The following is a 24341-nucleotide window of genomic DNA, read 5'->3' as shown; positions in this document are numbered from 1 at the left end:
ACAGCATTAAGAGACTGAAAATGCACCAAATAAAATATCATCCTTCTAAATTAAAATTATCTTTCAATTTTGCTGAGTTGTGTAAGTATGACCATCAAAAATTATTTGCTATGTTGTTCTCAGTATCTGTAATCTATCATGTGCAGTTCTGCAGAAAAACAAGAACCATCATACAGTGTGCCTGTTACTCATATTGATGAGTAAAGATGAGATGGAGAAAGAACAATGGATAAACAAAGTTAACTTAATATCTAATTAAAAAGTTGGTATGAGTAATACCATTTTTCCTTTTATCACAGTTAAATGTCTGCTTTGCTCTCAAGCTTCTTTAACTGTATATCAGATAGTCAATTAAGTAGCAGTGTGATTCAATATAGCTTTAAATAATATCAAAGCAATTATGTCCTTGTCATGGTCATGGCAAATCGTTGACACATCTTAATTAATGGAGCTACATCTCAACAAATTTAGCAGTCAAAAATGTAAACATATTAGAAAAACTGGGCTATAAATTTCTGTGATATACCACACCTTTTCCATTTCCTGTTGTAAAATTCCTCTTGTTATATGGGTCAATGTAAAATGTTTCTCAAAGCTATATTTTAATATATTTTTGGAATTTGGCATTGATTCACCTGTTACATACATGTATCATGGAAGAAGACAGTCACACGCCCCAAGTTCAGGTATGTCATCCCAGATGTCTGAAAAAAATACTCTGAAAAGATGTCTGAAAAAATCCTATACAGGGAATGGAACAAGTTGTCAGTTTGCCAAAGTCCAGGCAAAGCCACCTTGAAGGGAAGATGCAGGTAGCTGCAAAGCAGTTCCACTGTGGTGTGATATGATTTATGTCATGCAGGTGACTCTTGATCTGTATTGACATTTTTGGGAACTTATTGTGACCAAGTGTAGACTTAGAGTGATGTTTCATAATCAGTTTGAGCCAAAACACCTTCTTCCACCTTTTCTCCCTGGCTGCAATTCCCAGTCTCACCATGTATTGGCATGAGGGTTTGCTGCACTCGTGTCACCATCAGTATAGAACGTCATCCAGTTTAAATTGGTTTCCTTTCCTTTAAATTGCTTTGCATCCCTGTAAGGAAGAATGCTGAAGCTGGATGAAATAAGAGGGTGAGGGGAGGCAGTTGTCAGAGCAGCACAGATTTACACCTCTTTAAAGCAATCATGAAACATCACACCATTAATGGCTGGCATAGCTGGCAGGTGAAACCTCTCTCAAGAGGCTGTACTGACTAATTCAGGAGCCTATTTGAGTCTAAACTGAATGTAAAAATAGCAGGAACACAAAGGTACTGACAGCAGCAGAAGTTAGGCATCTTAATGCTTTTGTGCATCTTACTCTAAAAGGGGGTTTATGTTGAGGCTTTTAGTAATTTTCTCTTTAAATGTGGCTGTATCAGAACAATTTTAAACAGAAAACAAGAAGACCTATGGGTTTGCCTATCCAGAAATTGCTGGAAACAGTAGCAAAACTTTTTCTCCTCTCCAGGCCTCTTGCTGCTGTAAAAGTAGGAACCTCTTGAACTGCCGGCTCAGTCTGCCCTGGAAACCACACTCCATTTTCTGCATCCATTTTCCTTTCCTCAGGGACAGACTGATAAAAGGAACTCCCTAAATAAACCAGTTCTGAAAAAAGGTGTGAGTATTCATAAAACTAAAACGCAGGCAGTGAATTGTAATGGTATGAACACTCGGAAAAGTCTTTCAAATACACTGAGTTATGCCTTGCATGTGTCCTTCCAGTAACTACTACAATAACATTTTAGTCCTCATTTTAGGTTTTGATTTAAACTATGTTGAACTATTATTGTTGGTAACACATTTGCATGTGTGTCCACTGTAGTAAGTAAATTATTCTGAACATTCTTATTTTGGAATGGCAGTTCCAAAATATTTTTTCTTGGATTTTGCCTTTCTAAATGTAACTTCTGTTTGTTTGTTTTTCCTAAGATGAATAATCTCACTGATTTGAGTATGACATAATGTAAAATATTTGCATTAATAAGCTTTTTTAAGTGCCTGACCTTTCCGAAGCACTGGGATACTGTAAATGGCACTTTGGATAATGTTGCTATGATATCAGCTGTGTTAACTGCCACTTGACAAAGAAAAAAAAATATTGGTTGTTGTATTTTTAAATTGTCTTGTTTTATATGAGGATTGAAAATATTAAGAGTTAAAAAGGTCTTCCAAACAGAAATCCTCTAATTTTGACTTAAGTGGGATGAATTCTCTGTTTAATATAAATTTATGGGATATTAAAACCACACACAAGAAACCTGCAAAAATTCTCTTCTAGAAACCTATAGACAGCTTTGCATCAATCTCTAAACATATAAAACCACCACCAAGAAGCTAGTCAGTCCTCCTTTGATTTTTAATGAGGAGAAATGTACCATGCATGCTTTTAGATATCTCATGAAAATCTGACCGTGAATGAATGATTAAAAATTACAAGCATTTATTACTTCAAATTAATTGCTTTGAAAGCTGTGAAAGAAACTAAACTTATAACCCTACAGCCTCACATCCCCAATCTATTCATTACATTAGTGTACAGAGAAGTAATTTTGCAATGGTTGTTATAATTTTTTTCTAAATAAGCCTAATGTGGTTCACTGAAGTATGTGCTTCATTTATTCCTGTAGTGAACATTAATAGTTACTTGATACATTTTGTTTCATGGTGAATATAAAATTTGTCTAATATTTCTTTTCCAATATTTTCAGTTGCTGTAAACTAGCTTTTGGAATGACACCAGCATACTGGTAATACAACACATAACTATGTGAAGAACACTTTAAGCAGATTAAATGACTGATTCATTAGAAGGTGACATTTGCTGAAGAGCTCCAGGTAAGTTCTCAGGCCTCACAAACCCCTACATGCTGTAAATTTAAATTTGGGGTTTACTGGACTGAATGCCTTCCCTCTCCTTTAACTTCCTAGCTCCATGGCTCTCATGAGTTGCCTCTGAGCAGTGAAACAAGTGTTTTAACACCTGGGTTTTTTTGCATTTGGTCTTTTATTTGTATATACTTTCAGATTGGCATGAAAACTAAGTACTCAAGAAACCTCTGCTTTCAGGTGATATTTTACTTTCTTGTGTGGAAAAGAGCAAAAGTACCTAAGTAGTCCATTGTCAGAATTTTACCTCAGGCAACAGAATAAAAAATTAAAAGAGGACAGATTGTGGAAAATACTGCTGTACTACCTTTTGTTTCTAACTCTTTAAAACATTCTCAGACAGGTACAGAGCACCAGTTATGGTTGGCATGTGACTTTTGAACACACTGCCAGTCTTATTTGTCAATAAGAAGTTTCGACTAATAACCCTGTGCATCCTAATATTCTCAAGCCTATCCCAAAACAAAATTATGCACTGACCTATAGCTCATCGTGCATTCATTACTAAAAAAATACTATATAAAGCTTTATAATACATGCTATCTGTAAACTGTTGTTGGAATTATTTTCATTTTTTAATATCAATTATGCTATGTGGCACCAAGTTGAATTTCTGTATGTGTATTATTTTTATTTTCAATTTTCCCATATATTAAATATACAAAATTACATAGGTAACAAACTGAATATTTATTATAAATAAATATTGTTAATATAAGTTGATATATAAGATATAAATTGATTAGATCTTGAGATTATATATCCTGTGTATTCATCCATAATATCCTATGAAAACAGACAAGAATAGCACTTCAGAATGCACAGTCTGGAGTCTCAGTGTTACTCATCTGTTAACAAATATAAAAAAAGATCCTGTTCAGCTGATTGCTTAAAAATATCCACACTACTCTGTTCTAAACTGGAAGAGTTTATCAAAAGCATTTAAGCCCTCCAAACCCTTAGTGTTCCTTAGTCCTTGTATTTTCTAGTGACCTGACAAGCCCTCAAATCCCCAATAATGTTTGCTATTAAGAATGCATGCAGATTTAGATGTATTTTTCAGAATTAAACCTGTGTGCAGTGCTAAATCTTAATTCAAGCTCACAGTATGTCTAAGACAAAATCTGTGTTCAGTGCAGCTTCCTGTAAAACTACTCCTTTGAACTGCATGAGCACATGCTGACTTTACCAATAAGGCTGGAAATAATTTATTCTAGAACTGGAAAACAGACTACTTCCTGTAAAAACTGTAAATTCCTGAGTAAAAGCTGTACTACTTTTTCTCATTTCACCAATACATTATTCTTGAGATGGGCTTTATGTATGACTAACTTTGCTGCTCACAAGAGAACTATATCCCTACAGCAAGATATTCTGGAGGAGTTAGTTAATTTAAATACGGTTATTAATGATGGTACACAATATTAAATTTTGAGTTTGACATTTTCTGTTTAACATTTTAATGCTTGTTCATAGCACCATTGTATGATGATCTGTTTGTTTTTTTTTTAACACAAACACTCATTTGTTTTTCAGCATCATGTATGATGAAGCCCCTAAATATAATTCAGAAACACTAATTATACCTTGAAGCAAAAAATCTAGCAAAAAATGATCACAGAACAATATGGTTCCTGATTTTTTAAATGCATAACATTAATGTCTTTCTAGGACTATAATTTCACATTAAATAATATACTAGATTTGGCTAAATTGCATTTATTTCTGTGTGTACTTAATATGACCTTGCTTACAATAATTTATGTCCTGCTCTTTGCCACAGAGTATTCCTACAAAGGTTTTGCTTTATCTGAGTTTATTTCACTCCAAGAGTAAGGAACATACAATTTTTGACTGTTTAAGTCATAAATTATGCAGGATGATCCAACTGATATGCAAAGTTATCTCAGGTTTCATAGTCTCCTCATATTATCAAAATAGACTGGGTTGTATTACAGAAGCAATCTGAAATAGAATATTCTCATATATCTAATCAGTACATAAAGAATCAAATTGACACAGTTGCAGAGATACTGAACAGACATTTTGATTTCATCAAATCCTGTTCAGATGTTTAACACAGATAAGTATGTTATATAGCACTCTAGAGCAGATGTTTCTCCATGGAGTATAACCTAGCATGAATAAAAAAGTTTTACTCTTCCACCATTAAATCACATAAATGTGCCCCAGAGAAAGAATTGATAAAGTGGGATAAAATTTGAATGAATGAATTGTCAAATTTTGTCCATAGGTAAATAAATAAATATATATACAGGAAGAGATTATGTGTACATGTATATATGTATTTATTCTCAGACACAAGTGAATTAAGAAAGAAAAAGAAGGCTATAAAATATATAAGCTAATTTTAATATCTTAACCATGACCTCTTAGGATTTGATTAAATTGGGAAAAAAGTAGAAGGAAATCAGTTGACATGTCACTGAACTGTAACCACAAACTTTTCCTTAGTGCAGTTAAGTGATTTTGACTCACTTATTGTCTCTTCAGTAAACTGTATTAGGCCCTTCATGGGGAGCCTCAGCTACAGAATAGTTGGATTAATGCAATCTGAAGGTTAAAAGTTTTAAAGAGGGAGTGTAGGGTACCTTGCAAACACTTTTTTTTTTTTCTTTTTTGGATAGTCAGATTTTAGAGATTAAAACTTCCCTTATCACCCTCTTCATTAGATTTTTTTTTTATTTTTCCTAAGTGAAGGCCCTTGTGGGGAGCCCACTTTAACGTTATGCTTCTGACTTTGGAATTTGAAAGATGAGCTGAAAATATCAAGAAGAAAATTTAAAATTATTTTCCCTGTTTAAAGTAGAACATGTAAAAGTGTCTGTGTGCAATTGTGGTCAGGTTGCATCTGGTTTGACTGAAAAAAGATACATACATGCTAAAACAGGTATTTTGATATTCTGAACTTCCCATTAGCACTGCTTCAGAGAAATAAAGGGAACCTTTTTTTAATAATTTCTTCCCTTCTAACGAAATGATCCTGTTTTATAAAAAAGCAGTCAATAATACATTTATTAAATTTGCTTAAACTGACTTAAAACCCCTCACTGCTGTTATTATTGCTGCTTCTGACACTTCACAGGCTCTCCATTTTTCAATGTATCTCTTCCAATAATGGTCCTCAGAGCTTGCAACAACAGGGCTTGAGCTGCTTAACACATCTAGCTATTATCATTGACAAAAAGACAGCAAAATTAACAGCAAAATGCAAACTTCTGCCCCAATCAGATAAATATTTCCCTGTGAGATTTTCCTGAATGGTTGGTTTATATTTTCATTTATATCTTCATAGGAAAAATTGTCAAAAAACACTTGTAGTTTTGTTTCTTTGCTTGTTTTCATTTGTTTGCTTGAGGTTTTGTTGTGGTCTTCCCTGATTTTTTCCATATACTAATAGCATATATATTCTTTATCCATTTACACTAGATTTCAAATATTTCACTTTTTATGAACTAGTCTGCAGTAAAGTCATTAACTATGTGAATTTTTCAGCAAAGCTTTTTTTTAATGTTTTACTAGATGAGTATTACCCAGGAAATGATACAATATTAGACCAAAATGTTTCAGAACATTGAGGTTATAAAGTTCTCATTAAAAAAAAAAATCTCTTAAAACATTAGTTTGTTTAAATCTAACTTTTTGCAATAAATAGTTCAAAAAGAAAAATTTCTTTTTCAAACACCCCAAGTTGTTTTTTTAAAGAATAATCCATGCTCTTATATAAATATTAAAGAAATTGCATGACATTGGGGAAGTAAATTTTGAATTTACTGTTTTAATTATTCTCATGTGAAACTGTTGCCCATATTATGTTAATCTAATCAGAATATATCAAAGAGCTAGTGTCCAATTGAAACACATGATCCAAAAAAGGTACAATTTTTTTAAAAGACAGTTGATGTAAGCATATAAACTTGAAATTCTTCATACAATGGAAAAACAATCTTTGTGCTGCAGAATGAATAAAGCATTTATATGTAATTTGTAGAAATAAAAATTCTCAATATTCTTTCAATTCAATTTCCGTCCTGAAAGGAGTCACTGATTGCTAATTATTGCATATCACTTTAGTTAATTTATTTATACATCTACTGATTAATCTAGTTAGGGATGGCTTTTGTCATTAACAAGGTCAATTTCTGTGGAAAATTTTTATGACAACACAGTGCTGTAAAGGAACCAGCATTCTTCTTTCCCTGATGGGGAGCTTCTTCCTATTACTACCTTAGAAATAATATACTAAATGTTTTTCAAAGAATTTTTATCTTGAATCTGTGCAGGGAAGGGTGAGAAATAAGAAATCCCCAATTCATTATGTAACAGTTAATTTAATTTTATCAAAATAATGCCCTGGATAAAAACAGGACAGGTATTCACTCTGTACTTGGTCACAAGTAATGTTTTACATTGGATAAAAGTTAGGAAAATTCACTTTATTCAGATGACAGGGAAAGTCTCTTAGTTCTTGTACAAAATTATGTTTTAGGTCCAATTTTAGGTCCATTACTAGAGTGCTGAAAATACTTTATTCCTTTTTTTGTTTGTGATTTTTGGGGTTTTTTTTTGTTTGTTTTTGAGGGGTTGTTTGTTTGTTTCTCTTTTCCAAAATCAAGCCTATTTAGCTAAAAATAATTCAACAATAGCTTTATTTTTCTGAGTGAATTTTGATATGTCAAATTACATCCCCATGCAGAACCAGCATATGGAAAAACGGGGAGGACAGAGGCTAACTAGCTTGTGAGGTGTTTAAAATAATTATTTCATGTTTTGTAATTTTTAATCCAGATCCATTATTGTCTGTTATGGAATCACATTTGTCTTCTTTAGTAACATGACACGAACCAACTGGTTAATAAAATCTGACTTTTTTGAGTCAGGTTAATAGTAATCTTTGTTTCCTTGATGGGGGCAGATAGGACAGTGTTGGTGTGAAAAACACTGTAACCTGAAAGGTGAAATTGAAAAGACTCAGAACTTGCCAGTAAAAAAATCCCAGAATATAAGTTTAAAGTAAATGTTCATATAATGGATATGATATATTTCTATCATAAATACATAACATCTGCATGACTCTAAAATTAAAAATATAGTTGCACACAGTTTTAGTATTTCTGATATATAAGGAACAATGCTAATTAACTCCTTCCTGAACAGGTCTGTGTTAGTCTTTTCAGGTTTGTATTTTCACTATTATTACAAAGGGGTCCTATGTTATTAGGGATTTTTACATTTGATTTGGCTAGCATGTTGAAGGTAAGAAGAATACTGTGGAATTCAGTTCCTTGGTCATTATGTTCCTCATTCTCATGCCTTGCCTCCCCTGGCTTCCTGCTTGTTGCTTTTTCTCCCTGGCCCATGATGCTGCCAAACCACAGAATGGCTCGGAGCTGAAAACACTCTTTGTCTTCTTACGCCTCCAAGCTTTGCAGGACACAATCTTTTGAAGAGTGTGTTTTACATAATATTTAATCTGGAGTTGCTGTTTCCAGAGAAGTAGTTTGTAGTGGGGTCACATATCTACCTAGAAGACTTTTTATCTGGAGAAAAGCTTAAATGTAATTAGCATTTTTTATCCTTGCAACAGGATTAAGTAATTGATTGCAAAATTGGAAACGAAGTAACAAACAGAAAACATGAAGTCCAGAAACTAATCTTTCTTTCCTCATCTGGGTTTTTTACTTCATTCCCTAGCTTTTCCATGCTATTTTATATAAAAGCTTTTGAGAAATTAAATTCTCCTTCAATTTTTATCCTGTGCTTCCATCTCGTGTGTTTCTGGTTACTATTCAGTGAAATAAACAGATATTTCTGATGATATATCAAGACACTTGTGACCCTCCAAAGTTGCTGGTTGCAGCACAGCCATGCTTAACACACTCCCAAATACCAGCTGAATAGCATGACACATTTTCCTCAAACAGCTCTGGATACCTGGAGCACAATGGGAACCCGTGAGTTCCTAGGATTGAGATCTGCAGATTCTCCAGCTCTGTTTTCTCACCTTTTGCCTCAGCAAGTCTGACTTAAGTAGTATCAGTCACCCCTTAGAGAAACTCCTCCCTGCAGTCACATCCTGATCTGATGCTGTTTTATGGAAGCCAAGCAGGATAATAACACAACAGGTTTGTGGTCCCATGGCATTAGTTTTAATTGCTGTGTATAAAGAACCCACTGTGCCTCATATGTCTGTCACCCATCAGTGAATAAGATGCGTCTTAGATATGTCTTGGGAGTTAAATACACCCCTATTTAGATACTTCATGGAGGTGTTCTGTTGAAGAACTGAATTCCAGTAATTCTTTCAACAGAAATACACTGGTTTTACTGAGGTCTTTCTCAGGAGTGTACCCAGCACTGCTCCACAGGGGTCTGTGGAGCAGGGGAACAGCAGGGGAAGATTTGGAGGTGAACAATCACTATTGACTTTCTAGTTCATCGTGTGCACCTGGAGCTACACACCCCTGTAAGGTAGGTACAACCTCCCAGAGCATTCCCTGACACACACACTTAACCTCTTTCATCTCCAACTCTGCAAGGTAAGAAGGACAGAAATGTGGCAGCAGAGCAGGGCTTGCCCCAGCTCCCCAGCAATTGGTTACCTGCTAAAGAAATCCTGGGCTGCCCCAAGCTCCTAGCTCCTTGCTCTATGTTCTCTTTGGGAATGGGAATATCATGCATTCCACTTCTCCGGCATCCACCAACACTTCTATTTTCCAAGTAAATGACAAACACACCATCCCCAAATACATTCTGGAGGACTAACATTTTCTGGCAGTGTCTAGACTGGCCACAAAATGTGGCCACCCCAAGCCTCAGCTGAGTAGAATTGTCCTAGCTTCAACAGCTATCTAAGTGAACCTTGGCATTATTCCAACATTAAAATATTCTGCATCTTTGTAAGGTATGAACTGACCCCCTGAAATGAACACTGGCTGTCCTCAGGGAAAAATAGACCTTTCAAAGGTTATCCAGCACAACTAAAGCATTAAATCTAAAAGCAGAAAAACACAGTTTTTGTGTTAGGGAACTATAATTTTTTTTCACTTGTTCCAGTTCTCAAAGGTTTTTCACAGGTTTTTAAACAACAAATTAATACTTTATTGTAGCTTCTTGATATAAGGCTAAGTACTGTAACTTCACATAAATTTATGGTCAGACTTTCCCATCTGTGTCAGAAAGCAATGTTTTCAAGTTAACTCTTTTATATTAACCCACAACTATTTAGTTTTCTGAAGAAGGTATTTTTCAAACCCAGCTCTTTTCAAATTATTTGATATGTTTCTTAGAACTATGAGAAATCATAACTGAGATTAATGTACAAAAAGCCTCTAGCTAGCCATTAAAAATTACACTCTTCTTGAAATAGCCTTACCATGCAGTATATTTAGCAGGACAACATCAAAGCCCAGAAAAGTTCTACCTTTTGATTTTGTTTTTTTTTTTTTTCCTTTTATTTCAACAAAATATCTCAATAAGCAACATTAGTTAAAAAAAAAGTGCAGTCACTTTGTTCTCTGTTTCCTAGTCTTGTGTACAAACAACTGAAAATCATTGAGGACTGGCATACAGGAAAGATTTTCTGAATCAGTGTTCAGAAACAATACCTTCAGAACAATAGAAAGTAGCTCTAGAAGGAAACATGCTACACACCTCCTTTTCTATAAAATAGTTTCTAAAAAAAAACCTTGTATATCAGCATATCAGAAATTTACCTGGATAGTCTGAATCATTCAAAGTAATAGTTTACTTATACCAAAGAAAATATGAGTTATTCTCTGGCCACTATTAGCCATAAGATGGTAATCACCATAAAATTCTCTGCCAATGACTGTCAGAATTAATTTGCAAGCCTTCTGCTTTTTCTGATGTTGTGTTGCAGAATGTACTGAGCTTTACTTGCTGTATTTTTTTCTATGAGATTTATATATACTTTTTCCTACGAGATTTGTTTCCACCAGATTGGTTTCCATTTTCTCCTGTATCCAACATGCTAGAAAATCTATCAATAGGTTACTGTTCTGACACCAAAGCATAATTCCAGTGTGGCCTACTGTTTGTTTCTTACAAGTTGCCCCCATTGCCAATCCACAAAAGAGATAAATTGCTATATCCTGCAAAATCTAGTAACTCATGCACTCAGTTTTGGAGCCCTCATTACCTCTGCAGCAGTAGGACACAAAAGTGATCAATCATACATGAAACAAAATACTTTCTTCATGCATCAATTTCTCTTAATTCATCTATGCATAAATATCCATACATTCAGAATTATCAGATGCTATTATGATAACACTAATGTTTGCTGGATGATTTGCCCAGCACAACCTTTGTAATTATGAAAATATCTTTGCTGCCAACAGAGCACAGAAGTCTTCTAAGCAGAACTTAAACCACAAAATCCCAATGAATCCCAGAGTAAATATGTATAAATATACAAAGAAGGGAAAGTATAGAAAGAAAAGTTTGGATACTCTGGTCACCGTTGACTTTCAGCAAGATAAAACCTACTATCAGTAACCAAAAGCTTAGCATTCAGTATTAATTATTAAGATTTTTTTTGCCAACAACAATCTTGTCAATGATATATCATACATTTCTGCATGGAATCAACATATGTTTAATGTCTTTTCAATTAAGTTATTAATGTCAGCATGCCATCACATTGCCATCATACATTTACACATCAAATTCCTTCATACAATTTGAACAGAGGTTCTGTTTGCTACTTACCTAACTGGGTCTCCTGAATTGTTAGCTTACTCTCCAAGGGGTGTAAAAGCTTTGGTGGTTTATCTGTTAGTGGCGCTAGAAAAGAAAGAAATTCACATATGTAGTGTTCTGATTATTATTGGGTAGACTAAGACTTGGTTTTATACCTATTATTTCAAGAAGGTTTTGGGTTTCTATTATTTTAATAATGTTTATGCCTTCAGTAACTGTAAATGTTTTTCCTTAGACAGTAAATATAACTCCAAAATTAAAGGCCCTTGTATTAAAAAAAAAATATTCTCTTTAACCCCTCACAAAAAAAAAAAAAAATCCACCAAAAAATGCAACCAAGCAATAAAACAAAAACAACAAAAGCCCCCACACCAACCAACCATGAAAAAAACCCAAACCAAAAATGCACTGACATGGCAATTTTCTTTTTTTGTAAATATTATTCAGAATTTCACACTTTGCTGTGATATTTAATTATTTTTCTATAATGTATAGTCATTAAAAGATAGATAACATAAGTTACTCTAGAAAAATTTTGAACATTAAAATTTTATTTCAAAAGATATACCCAACACTGAAACTTTGTAAAGTGTAGTACTAATAAAAGGCTGTTTTTAAAATCCAAGGAATTGATACAATGAAATAATGTCAAGATTCCTAATATGATGGCTTCCCTTTTTCCTTTTAGTCTAGCCTGAAATAATATTATTAGACTTATGCAATAATGGAATAGAAATTAGAAATTGTTTATAGTGGTTAAAAACCTTCTGAAGGCTGTTGAAATGTGTTCAAACCATCCATGTATATTAATCATGCTATTCTACTACATATAACATCTGTCTACTTAATTCATAGACATGACATTGATTATTACTACTTTTGTTGTTGTTAGCAAGTGTACTTTTAACTATGTCTGAGAGATGAGTACATGCCATTTGAAACAAAAATAATGGTTTTTTTTTTTTCTGTTTAATACTGGTAGTAAATATTCATGGGAAATTTCCAACTTTTCTAGTCACCTGCAACATTTTGATATTCTGCTTTTCAACATCAATTCATACTTCAGTTCTTAACACAGATTATGGGCTGTCGCAGATTTAAAATACATTTGACATTTTGATATAGCTCTAGAATATTTGTTCCCTTCAACTTGTCAAAATCAATGCTCCTTTTCTTACTGACACACACACATACCCATATGTGTACAGGCTTAATCTACTAAACACACTTGTCTCCTGTCAGTGGAATAGCAGGAGAAGTTTATTTGCATTCTCTTCATTGTGTTTCCTCTGGTCTTTTAGTAAATTATCAATGTTCTTTAAAAGGTACAGCATTAATTTCAACTTTGCAACAATTATGGAATGGAACCAATGGAACCAACTCGTGTTTCTGCTTTACAGAGATTATCCTTTATATGATAAAAGCATAAACCCACTCAGTTGTATCTAAGGTGTTAGCCCATCAGATTCAGCAAAGAATCAAAATTCAGTGGAGTGGTAAAACACGTGTACTTGGGCCAAAAACCTTCTCTCAGTTCATTCTTCTCACAGCTCCTAGTCTCTATGGGAAATCATTCTGCACTACAGGCTTTGGAGAGAGCTGAAAGGTTTTTGGCATCATCTCTGGCTTGCTACTTTTTTTTGCACTAATGCTAATTCTTTTTATCTGTTTTTCTTTCTCTCTTTTTTTTTTTTTTTCCTTAAAGGCTAAGTGGGTGGAAGGGAAAAGTATTCAAAATATATTTTCTTCTTAAACTGTAAAGTTAGTCATTCCCATTTCTTAACTTCTTTGTAAAGGCTCATAATTCATCAGCACATTGCCATTTTTTAAACATCTACTATGAATTTAAATTTAATTTTGCATTTCTGTCATTCTCAACTCAATTATTATTCATCAGATAATGTCTTCTGAGTCACTGTTTTTCTAAGTCTGTTTTGAAACTGTGAGCAAAGTTCCCTCATTGTAAGTAAAGATATAGTAACTTGTGGAGTTAATCTGAATGCAATGAATAAATAGATTAGAACCCAGCATTTTTAACAGTTAAAGCAAAGATCAACGTTACTTTTATGATCCTGTATCTCAGGTCTTTAAGCAGATTTCTTATTTTAAATGAACAAGGTCTGGTTGTGTGGAGATAAATTATACTTCGACAGGAGTGTGAAGTTGTAAATTTTTTTCCCAGTTTAGTTTATGAGATTTAATACATCATTTAACAAATAAAATGCTACTGAAAACAATAAATTAGACACATAACTGGTGTATCAGAATCACAGGAGCATGAAGGTGGAAGGATCCTTTGGAAGCTGAGTGACCCAGCCTCCAGCTGGAAGCAGGTCCAATTGAGCAGGTTGTCAGGACCTCATCCAGTCACATTTTGAACATCTCAGTGGGTGCAGATTTCACCACTTTCGTGTGTTCCAGCTGCCAACCACCCAGTGGCCCTGCACTGGACTCGGTTCAGTACAATTGTCTTTTTGAACGGCAGAAAGCTGAAAATTTCTCAGTGTGCCAGGTGTGGCCTCACAGACACTACAGGACTGGAAGGATCACCCTCCTGGACATGCTGGCTAAAGTCTTGCCAAGAGCTGTGCAGTTGGGCTTCACCAGCTCATGCCCAACTTATTGTCCACTTGAGCTGATAGGACCATTCATGCAAAGCTTTTTCCTTCTCAGTCAGTCCCAGGTTCTGCTCTGATGCATGAGATTATTCCACTTCTAGACCAAGATGTTGCCTTTGCCTTTGTTAGACTCCATGATTTTCTCCAACTTTTCAAGGTTTCCTGAAGGAGCATCTCTGTTCTCTACTTCATCATCCATTCCTCCCATTTTGCTTAGAGTGCACTCTGCCCCATCCCCCTGGAGTACAAAACCCCCTAATCAATAGTAAAACAAAGATACAATAGAAGTTACTTGTGACATATGGTTATTTTAATGGGAGAGTTACCAATGTTTGTAGATAGGAACAATTTATATTTAGTAAGACAACACAGCTCTAAAAGTTCTAAACTGGGGAAAGTATCCCAGCATTGCATTCCTTTAGATGTACACCAGCCTCACACTGTTGTATGTCTGTCCTATAAGCAATCAAATTTTCCAGGGCCAACTCCTTCACCTGTCCAGAAAAGTAAAACTATCCTTGGATACTCTGCATTCCAGAGCTTTAGACTGTAGGGAACTACTGTGAATATGAGTTATATAGGCAAGGAAAAGAATTTTAATAACTATATGTGCTTGAATATCAAGTTTTACAAGGTGATCTGAAACTTTTCCTCAGTCAAACAGGGCCTTTAGTGTCTGTTATTTGATTAATTTCTTAGCCTGAAAATATATGTAAGTACATTCTGGCATATTAATTCCAGTGGACTGAGGAAGAGGTGGGACTTTCTTTAGGTGCTGCAGATTTCCTGCAATCCTAGTTTAGTTTAGAAACTCTGGTGTAGACCTCTGTATCTCCTGATAACTTTTTCATATCCTTAAAATCATGGGGAATGATTTCTTAACTAGGCTGTGTAAGAATCTGTTCAAAATCAATATTAGTTTCAGACAGATATATTGAGCCACAGTTATCTACTAAACTGAAAAGAAAAAGCATAATTTAATCATTTGATTATAAAATTTTGCTATATAGCAAGACCCCAACAAAATTTATAAACTCACAACTGTGTCTGGTCTCTTAAATAAGTTAAATACCTTTTATTCTTTTTTTTATAAATAGACACACAAAGGCAATAATTTTCATGTCCTACAAAAATATCTATGATTTGAAAGCACTTCCTGTTCTATATTGTATGTAAAGAACAAAAATCCTTTGAATATGTTTAAAAATATAAAGAGAAGATCCTCTTCCCACCAGGTAGTACTTATCTACATGGCTGTCACACAGGAGGAACAGAGTGCTTGGGTTCCTGTTCTTGCATAAGGGAATTCTCAAGTGTCTTGGCAAGAGCCTTAGTTCCTGGATATTATTATCTACTCATACATGGATTCACTTCTCCCTTCCTCCCTTTTGTTTTTTTCTTTCTCTTTCCTTCTCAGTTTTTTTTTTGCTTTTGTTTTTCACCACCCTCTCACCATCCCTCCCCACCCCCCACTGTCCACCCCCACTGCTTTAGAGTCAAGAAATCATTTAATCAAAATTGGTATATTCCTCTTTAAAAACAATGGGGATTGATGGGTCAGTGCCTTTTAAAGGAAATCGGTTTGATCATAAATCAAGTTTAGAGCTCATCTTATGTTTGACTTCTGAACTATCATTGATGAATGGTTTGAAAACAAATATGTGTCAAAATTGAAGTAAACTAAAGTTAAAGAAAATAAAAAGGTGAAGTAACCAATTCTGAAGATTTATTTAAAATTAATATACAACTTCAGAAATACCAGTCAGCTGCAGACATATTGATCCTGCTCAGAGAAAAAGTGACTGAATTCACATTCCGTGTCTATCAGATTGGATGTACATTTAAAATACATTGAACAATTTTTCTTGTGGTAATGAAAGTGAGAGCCACCACAATCAGTCACCCTGCTGGAAACCATCCAGAAGATAATATTTTCACATCAACCACTGACTTCCATGCTTCTCTTCCTACACTGCTGCTTTAGCTTTAGATGAATGTGGTCACATGAGAGGTACATACACTTGCTCTGTGTATGTATTATCATTTGGAGAGACCAACTAACTATTAAATTTTAATACATGCAATGAAGAAACCTTAATTCAACCTGTATATCAAAATAACACTAATCCGGGCATCAAATGGAGTTGCCTCGAAATGCACAAACTTAATAATAAGAAAATTATAATTCCAAAGATATAGATTTATGTCTGTTTTATGAAGTGGTCTCAGATTCTGTCTTGAAAATAACTATAAAAGGTTTTCATTTCTTAGAGGAAGACAGGGTTTTTTGGAACTGTCTGAAAATCAGAAAGCCAGTTTATTGTCTGGACATTTCATTCCAGGCAAAAGTTCACAGGAATAGTTGCCTTACTTGTCCAGTCTGAGTTATATATATTTTAGAACATTTCTGGTTCAAATGTTTTATTGAAGTAAAAATTAAATTTTGAGGATGAAAATACTTCTGATCTCTCTAAGATTTGTGATAACACAATGAGATTAAACCTCTTATGTTTATGAACTTAGACTATTTTTAGAAAAAATGACTGACATGTCCCTGGAAGATATTGTTACTATAGCACGGGATTAAATAGAATTCATTGCTATGCAAAGGGAAAATATTCCGTACACTTTGAAATCAAAGGACATCAGAGACATGGACTTCTTTTCATGAAGTCTGTGCTGTTTCTTTGAATTCAACCCACAGTTCAAAAAGACTCCATCTCTTGGTTTGTGTTTCAAAACTTAAGAGACTTCCTTATTTCCATGTACTTTCTTGCTAATATTCTGAGCTTATGTTTCTTTTTCTCCTGCATTTTTTGTGCCAATTTTGTCATGGACAGATGATTGTGAAGACAAGGTACTTCTGTCAGGGAAGGGATATCTGAGGAGGATGTAGAGGAGGTCTGACTGGCTATAATGCTGAACAAGTTGCCCACGGAATTTGTGCCTGCCCCACCCCTGGAAGTGTTCAAGAACAGGCTGGATGGGGCCCTGATCTGGTGGAAGGTGAGCAACAGACCCAGCAACCTGGTCTAGTGGAGTGACCCTGTCCATGGCAGAAGGACAGAAACCAGATGATGTCTGAAGTCCCTTCCAACCCAAACCATTCTACAATTCTGTGGCAATAACAGCACTGCTGCCTGCTCCACAGGCTCTCAGAGCTCTCCTGGGCCTGGCTGTGAAGTGCATTTGGTGCACTCACCCTTCCAACTACCTCACTGAACATTTATTCAAGCATTGCCAAGGATGATTGTCTTATGCCAATGTCAGTGGAGAAGGTTTGAATCTAGAGAAAAACAATGTATTTGGGTTTAGATTTGTTTGTTAAAGTGTCATGAGATGTCTCTGAAAATAAAGCACTGTCATTGGAAAGCCCTCAGTTATGAAAAGTTGACATCGATGGCTATATTCAGGAATCATAAGCAATTATAATAATAGAAGGAAAATTATAGCATTCCAGTTGATAATTGCAGTGCCTTGAAAAACTCCAATACTTTTATGTTTGGTAAACTTTTATGTTTGGTTTCTTTGTTTTAATAGAAATGTCTGAAAAAGAAAATGCAGTAATGCAGTAGCAGTAGTCTACAGTAGATTTCAATAAAATTAATTATGTCCAGCCTGAAGCTGCAGTCTTGAAACATTTATCTACACAGTCACTGTCCAGATAAATATTGATACTGAGAACTCTGAGATTCCTCAGAGTAAATGTGAGCTGAGCAAAAAAAAATGTAGTGAAATGCAAGGATGCTGTTTTTATTCTTTCTTTCTCTATACAAAGTTATAGTCCTATGTATTCAGATCTATCAACAAAAACATCAATATCTTTTAAAAATGAAATATATGGTAAGGTCTTTCATAAGAAGGGAATTCTTTATACCTGCTTGAGACTTAACAACCTTTAGTCTTTGTTCTCAGTTTCATTCAGATTAGTTTTCATTCACAAGGGCATCATTTAAAGTTACATATGCCATGAATTGCACAGCAGTCCTGTAAGAATATTCTGCCTCACTGTGTGCATGCTGAATCAAGCAGTTCAAACTGAGGGCAGACACATATAAGGACACTGAAGTTCTGTGTGCAAAGCCATAGGCATATGACTATAAATGAGCTGTCTAATGTGACTTCATTTCCACTATGACTGACTGAAGATGAGCTTTTATCTTCTCAAATGTTCTCATAAATCTTGCATTGCAAGACAAAAATGTCTCTCAGTTTATGTCTTTCTCACTGTCTTCTCCTTACCACATATTAAAAACCCCCAAACCAAAAAAACAATTTCCCACCCCTACTGCTATGGGCATATAAATGAATTATATATATATATATATATATATATATATATATATATATATATATAACCATTATATATTATAATGGCTTTAACCATAAAATACTTTTTATTTCTTACACCTAATAATTTCTTCTGATATTTTTCCCAAACTGGCCATAATCTTTAATTTTATCAATAACAATTTAAAATAAAAAGAACCCTTTACAGTTCTTTAATAGAATATCAGCCCTTCTTAAGAGAAAGTACAGAAACAGCTAAACTTGTATTCAATAAAGAGGTTGCAAAAGTTTTCATGATGCATACTGAGAAGAGACATTGCTAAAATGAAATCTAAAAGATGGGAAGAATATTTCCAAGAAGGCTTTTAAAATGTTTTAAGTCTATGAGTCCCCTGAGATTAACAATGCACTAAATACTGGAGAGGAGCAAGTGTAGCCAGATGTTGGGATTTTCATTATCTGCTCATCTCTAATTGAATCTGATGTGACACTTGTGCTATCCCTATGACTTCAGAGGAGATGTTATTTTTCTTGAACACACAATGACATTTCCCAGACATCATCTCCATGGAAAAAGTACAAATAATCAAAAGGTTGCCATGGCAGATGTTAATGCAGTCTTGAAATACAAAAGAATGAAAGAGTATATGTAGTAAAACTACTGAGTGAAATATCAGCCTAACATCTTGAGAGGCTCTTAGTATCTTTTTGTGTGGCAGGTTTGGGATTGATATATTGATCTTGTAAAAAAAAGGGAAGGAATAAAGCAAAGCTTCAACTCAAAAAGATTTGAAGGATTCCCCATCTCCCACAAAAAGCCCCAAAAAAAACAGAGACCCATAATACAGAAAGCCAAATATAAATATTAAAGTATCAAAAATATCCAAATTTTTATTCTATTTTGCCTGTATTTTCTCTATACTACACCACTGTTTTTGTAAAAAAATTGATTCCTAAAGCGAGATAATGGAAATGAGTTTTCCTATGCAGGTTAATGAAAAGGATGTCATGCTAAAGACTAGTCTACCTGCATGCTCTGTTAAATTTTTCCCTGCACTTGTGTCTTAGAGGTATCAGATCATTGGGAAAAAGCAGGAATGTTGTTACTACAAAGTCAAGTTATATATTATCAGTGCATTATTTGAAAATAAAATCTCTTGTTAGCAAAATTATTAAATTGTGTATCAAGGAGCATTTCCACCACCAAATCCTCTGATGTTTCAGCTTAATAAAGCAGCTCACCAGCATGTCATTCAGTAGAAATGCAGTCAGATCCTGTAAGAGAATTTCTCCCTGTATCTATATCTGCTCCTGTTTCTACGTGTTTGCTCATGCCTTTGTTTAGAAGAATCTTTAAGGAAGTGGTATGTTTATTACTCTTGTATAAGACTTGTGAAACAAATAGAAACACACAGAGTATTTTTAACAATGAGGCTACCTGAAAAGATGTCATATTCATGAAGTAAAACAGATTTGTATAAATAATAATGATTTAGGCAAACTTATTAGAAAAGCCAGAATAATAAATTATCATCAAGCAAGCATTCTGCAACACACTATTAAAATTTTTCTGCATATCATCCCAGATTCTAGGATGATTCATTCCAGGATGAATGAAAGATTCATCCGGCTCATATAGTTACCTATACCTGTTCTCCTTCCTTTTATCTCTAGGATAAAACACATAAAATATAGAGATGGAAGTATCATAAGGTTATAGCTCCTGTGACTAGAATAAATACATATTTTTAACCATTATTCCATGATTCTTACCAGATGACCCCAAGAATTGCTCATTTATACAGTCTGAATATTCAGTGATACCGATATTTTCTTGTTCAGACCCACCTTCACACTTGTCATTGAATTTAAGTAAGTATTTACCATTATTTCTTGTCCTCAATATTTTCACAATCATTAAAATTTCCCCCTGAAATTCAGCAATAGTTTCCTTTACTTTTTTCTTTGGCCTATAATTTGTGTACCCTATTTCAGATTTAGAGTTCAAACCCAAGGAAATGGAGAGTGGTTTAGAATCACTTGAATCATAAAGAAACCTGGAAAAGACCTTTAAGGTCATCAAGTCCAACTGCTAATCCAGCACTGTGTAATCCAATAAACCATGTCCCAGGTCTTTTAAGTACCTCCTGTTCCAATGCCTGTTCTGTGGACCTCCTCCAGCACCTCAAAGTCTTTTGGTAGTGAGGGCCCAAAACTGGACACAGGATTTGAGGTGTGGCCTCACCAGTGCTGAGCACAGGGGGACAATCCCTGCCCTGGTCCTGCACCCACACCATTGCTGACCCAGGCCAGGTGCCATTGGCCTCCCTGGGCACACCTGGGCACATCTGGCTCATGTCCAGCTGCTGTCGACCAGCACCTCCAGGTCTTTTCCCACCAGGAAGACTTTTCAGCCACAATTTAGAGTACCCCATTGAAGGTAGCATCAGTAGAAGAGTGATATTAGGAAATGAATGGTAACACTGGGAAACTTGTTCCTGCCTTGCATTTATTATTTCTTCCTTTTTTGAAGTTAGGGTAGATAGTTCTTGGATATACGCTAATTCATGACCTTTGAAGACAAATTCTAGATACTCTATTTTTTAAATAATTAAATCTGATATAAATCTGCTGATAATGCTGACATTTCAAAGTAAGATTTCTCAGCCTCTGAGGAGGCCTTGTAAAGAGAAGAGGACCCTATGCACCCTGACCATTTCAAGTCTTCCAGTGAGCTGACATTTAAAGGCCTTGCAGTTAAAGATTTTACATATTTCATAGAGTTTTCTTTTTCAGGACTTGTATTCAACCTTTTAATTCTGTTGTTCTATTTAAAAATCATCTGATTTAAAAGATGACCTGCTCTCATTCTCTCTGTTGTTTCTGTCTTAGACCTGTTAAGATTAGAACAATTACTTTGTTCTCCAAGTAATTTCAGCAATTTAGTCTTCTGAATCTATTTTTGCTCTGATAGGAATTTGGACATACTGTAATTTCTTGTGACCTAAAAACTGAAAAAAATCCACTTTCATGAACAATAAGAAGACTTTTTATTTTCTTTTTGTACTTCTCATTGAGTGCACATGTGTTTTGCTGTCTTCTCAGGCAGCTTTTTTTGATCTACTCCATTGAGACAAGGGTTTTGTTTCTAACTTGGGAGATTTTGGACTGTAAGAAAGCAAATATCACTGCTAATCTTCAAGAAAGTCTCAAAGTAGCATCTTGGCAGTGTAGGCTGGCCAGCCTTTCCTTGATCCCTAAGAAGATGATGGAACAAACAGTCCTGGAAACCATTACCAAGATTATTAAGAACAAGATGATGATTGAGAATAGTTAGCATGGATTTACAAAAGTAAAATTGTGCATAACCCACCTGATAGCCTTCAGTGATGAGATGATGGGCTCAGTAGACCTGCAGACAGCAGCTGATGCTGTTTATCTTGACCTAAGAAAGGCTTGAAAGGCCTCACTGACAAACTCAATGGATTTTGTATGTGGATAGGGAGATGGGTTGACAGCTGAGTGAACTGCTGGACTAAGTGGGCTGCAATGAGCAGCACAAAGTTTTTGGGGCAGCCTGTACCACTAGGGTCAGTGCTGGTGCAGCACTTCTTGAGTGATCTGGATAATGGAACACAAAACTGGGAAGAGTGGTCAATGACCAACAGGGCTGCTGTCACTCAGGGGGACCTTGACAGGATGGAGAAATAGTCTGACTCTGACAGGAACCTCATGAAGATCAACAAGGTGAATTGCCAAGTCCTGTCCCAAGGGAGCAATAACTCCAAACTTCAATATAGGCCTAGAGCCAAGCAGCTGAAGATCAGATTGTTATGGAAGGACCTTGGATTCATAGAACCCAAGTTAGCCGTGAGCCAGCACTGAATTCTTGCAGCAGTGAAGACCAGGAACACCCTGGGCTGCATCAAGCAGAGCATGGCCAATGAGTTGAAGGTGATCCTTCCCTTTTTCTCAGCTGTGATGAGACATGTCTGGAGTGTTGGCCTGGCTCTGGACTCTCCCAACAAGAGATATTGACATACTGGGATCAGGGTAATGAAGGGCCACAGTGATGACTAAGGGATGGGAACATTTCAGACAAGGAGAGACCAAGAGAGCTGAGACTGCTTAGCCTGAAGAAGAGATCCCTCAAAGGGATCTTGTCCATGTCTGAAAAACCAGGATGACTAAAGTCAAGATAACAGAATCATACTTTTCTCAGGGTAAGAGACAGGATAAGAGGCAATGGCACAGGAAAAAAAAAAAAAAACAAAAAACAACACGGGAAATTCCACTTAAACAGAAGAAAAATATTGTTCACTTCATAGGTGGTGACCCACAGGAACAGGTTGCCCAGAGGTACTTTTTTGTCTCCATTGTTGGAGATTTAAAACCCAACTGGACATAGTCCTCAGCAGCCTGCCCTCTCTGTCCCTATACTGAGCAGATGGTTGGAACAAAATATCTCTAGCAGGTCTCCACTTGTCATACAATTTTTAGCAAATATTTGTTCTGTGCAATCAGGTTTATAAAGCCTGGAGAGTTCCCTGGGTATCCTGAGTACTCAGTGTCTGTCCAGCAGGTGGAATGGGGGATGTGCCATGCAAATTGCACTGTAGAGCTCCAAAGTTGATCATACAGATGTTGTGCTTCTATATTGTTTGTACAGACCTTTCCATTATATCAGCAGACACCCTGGCATAGAGAACTTCAGGTTTGCATTATCTGTATACAAGTCTTGTCTGAAGCCTCATCTGTGCGGTTTTTATTTCCATATCTTTTCTGGTTCTCAAGATGGTAGGAAATCAAGATCTACCATAGAACATGAAAACCAAAAAAAGTTACATAGTGCATGTAAGGAGAGGGAGAGGAGAGAAGGAGAACATGCCTGAGAACAATAATATCTGACACATATTGTCCATTTAATGTGCCAAGCTTTAAATAAAGCTCTGTCTACAAACCCAGTATGGCAGATGTTATATTAGCACATATCATACGGTTACTTGGCAACAAACAGAGATTAGACATCATAAACATTTGGTCTGCAGAAATGTTACCAGAGCTAGTGATTGCACAACCATATTTAATGCTTGGTGCATAAAAATATCCACCCTAGTTGTGTATATACTTACTGTGTGTAAAGCAAGCTCCAAACTTTTTCAGCAAATGGCCTAGTTAAATATGATAGAATTTTTAAAAATATTTCAGGCTTTGTCCACAAGGCACTATTCAGTGTCACACAGAGGATTCCCATTAGAAAGGACTTATAAGGACACAGTCTGTGCTAAAATACTATATTTCAGAAGTTCAGTAATGTCTGCTGGTGAGCAAGGGAAGGGTGCACTGCTAACAAATCCATGCTGCTTCTAGTGTTTGAGCTCCATGCCACTACACAGTACTTGCTACAGCATATCACCAGGGATTCAGGAGCCTTCATCCAGTTTCCAAAAATTATGTAGATACTTAGGAGCCCAACTGTTATGCCAGTCCTGAAAAACTTGTTATAAATCCCCTTTGTTTAATTCCTATGCTTTTGTAAATCGTACTTGGTGCCATAATCCTTGTGCAAGTCTAGGAGCAGGAATTCAAATCCCCATAAAAAAAGTGACTTGACTGTAAAGTTTTTTTTTGAAAATGCAATTTTCTAGCAAGTTAAACTCTTTCCAAATGGATAAGAAATCTACACAGAGTCTGTGTAGAAAGTAGCAACACAACCCATTTTGCATAAAAATACTCTTGGCTTCTCTTTATATGTCT

The 24341-nt window shown here is 35.4% G+C and overlaps 1 protein-coding gene across 3 annotated transcripts in view; it reads right to left on the bottom strand.

Moving 5' to 3' along the window:
* Window positions 1-24341, bottom strand: part of IL1RAPL1 (interleukin 1 receptor accessory protein like 1) — a 678558-nt gene that overhangs the window by 158432 nt on the left and 495785 nt on the right. For all 3 annotated transcript variants that reach the window (XM_021552988.4, XM_077781655.2, XM_021552991.4), the window contains one exon: window positions 11686-11760. In XM_021552988.4, the coding sequence (XP_021408663.1) occupies window positions 11686-11760 (75 nt within the window). The remainder of the gene's footprint in view (window positions 1-11685; window positions 11761-24341) is intronic.

The sequence above is a fragment of the Lonchura striata genome, chromosome 1 (assembly GCF_050655825.1).
Source record: "Lonchura striata isolate lonStrDom1 chromosome 1, ASM5065582v1, whole genome shotgun sequence".
Taxonomy (NCBI): Eukaryota; Metazoa; Chordata; class Aves; order Passeriformes; family Estrildidae; genus Lonchura; species Lonchura striata.
This window is presented reverse-complemented; position numbering and strand designations above follow the sequence as displayed.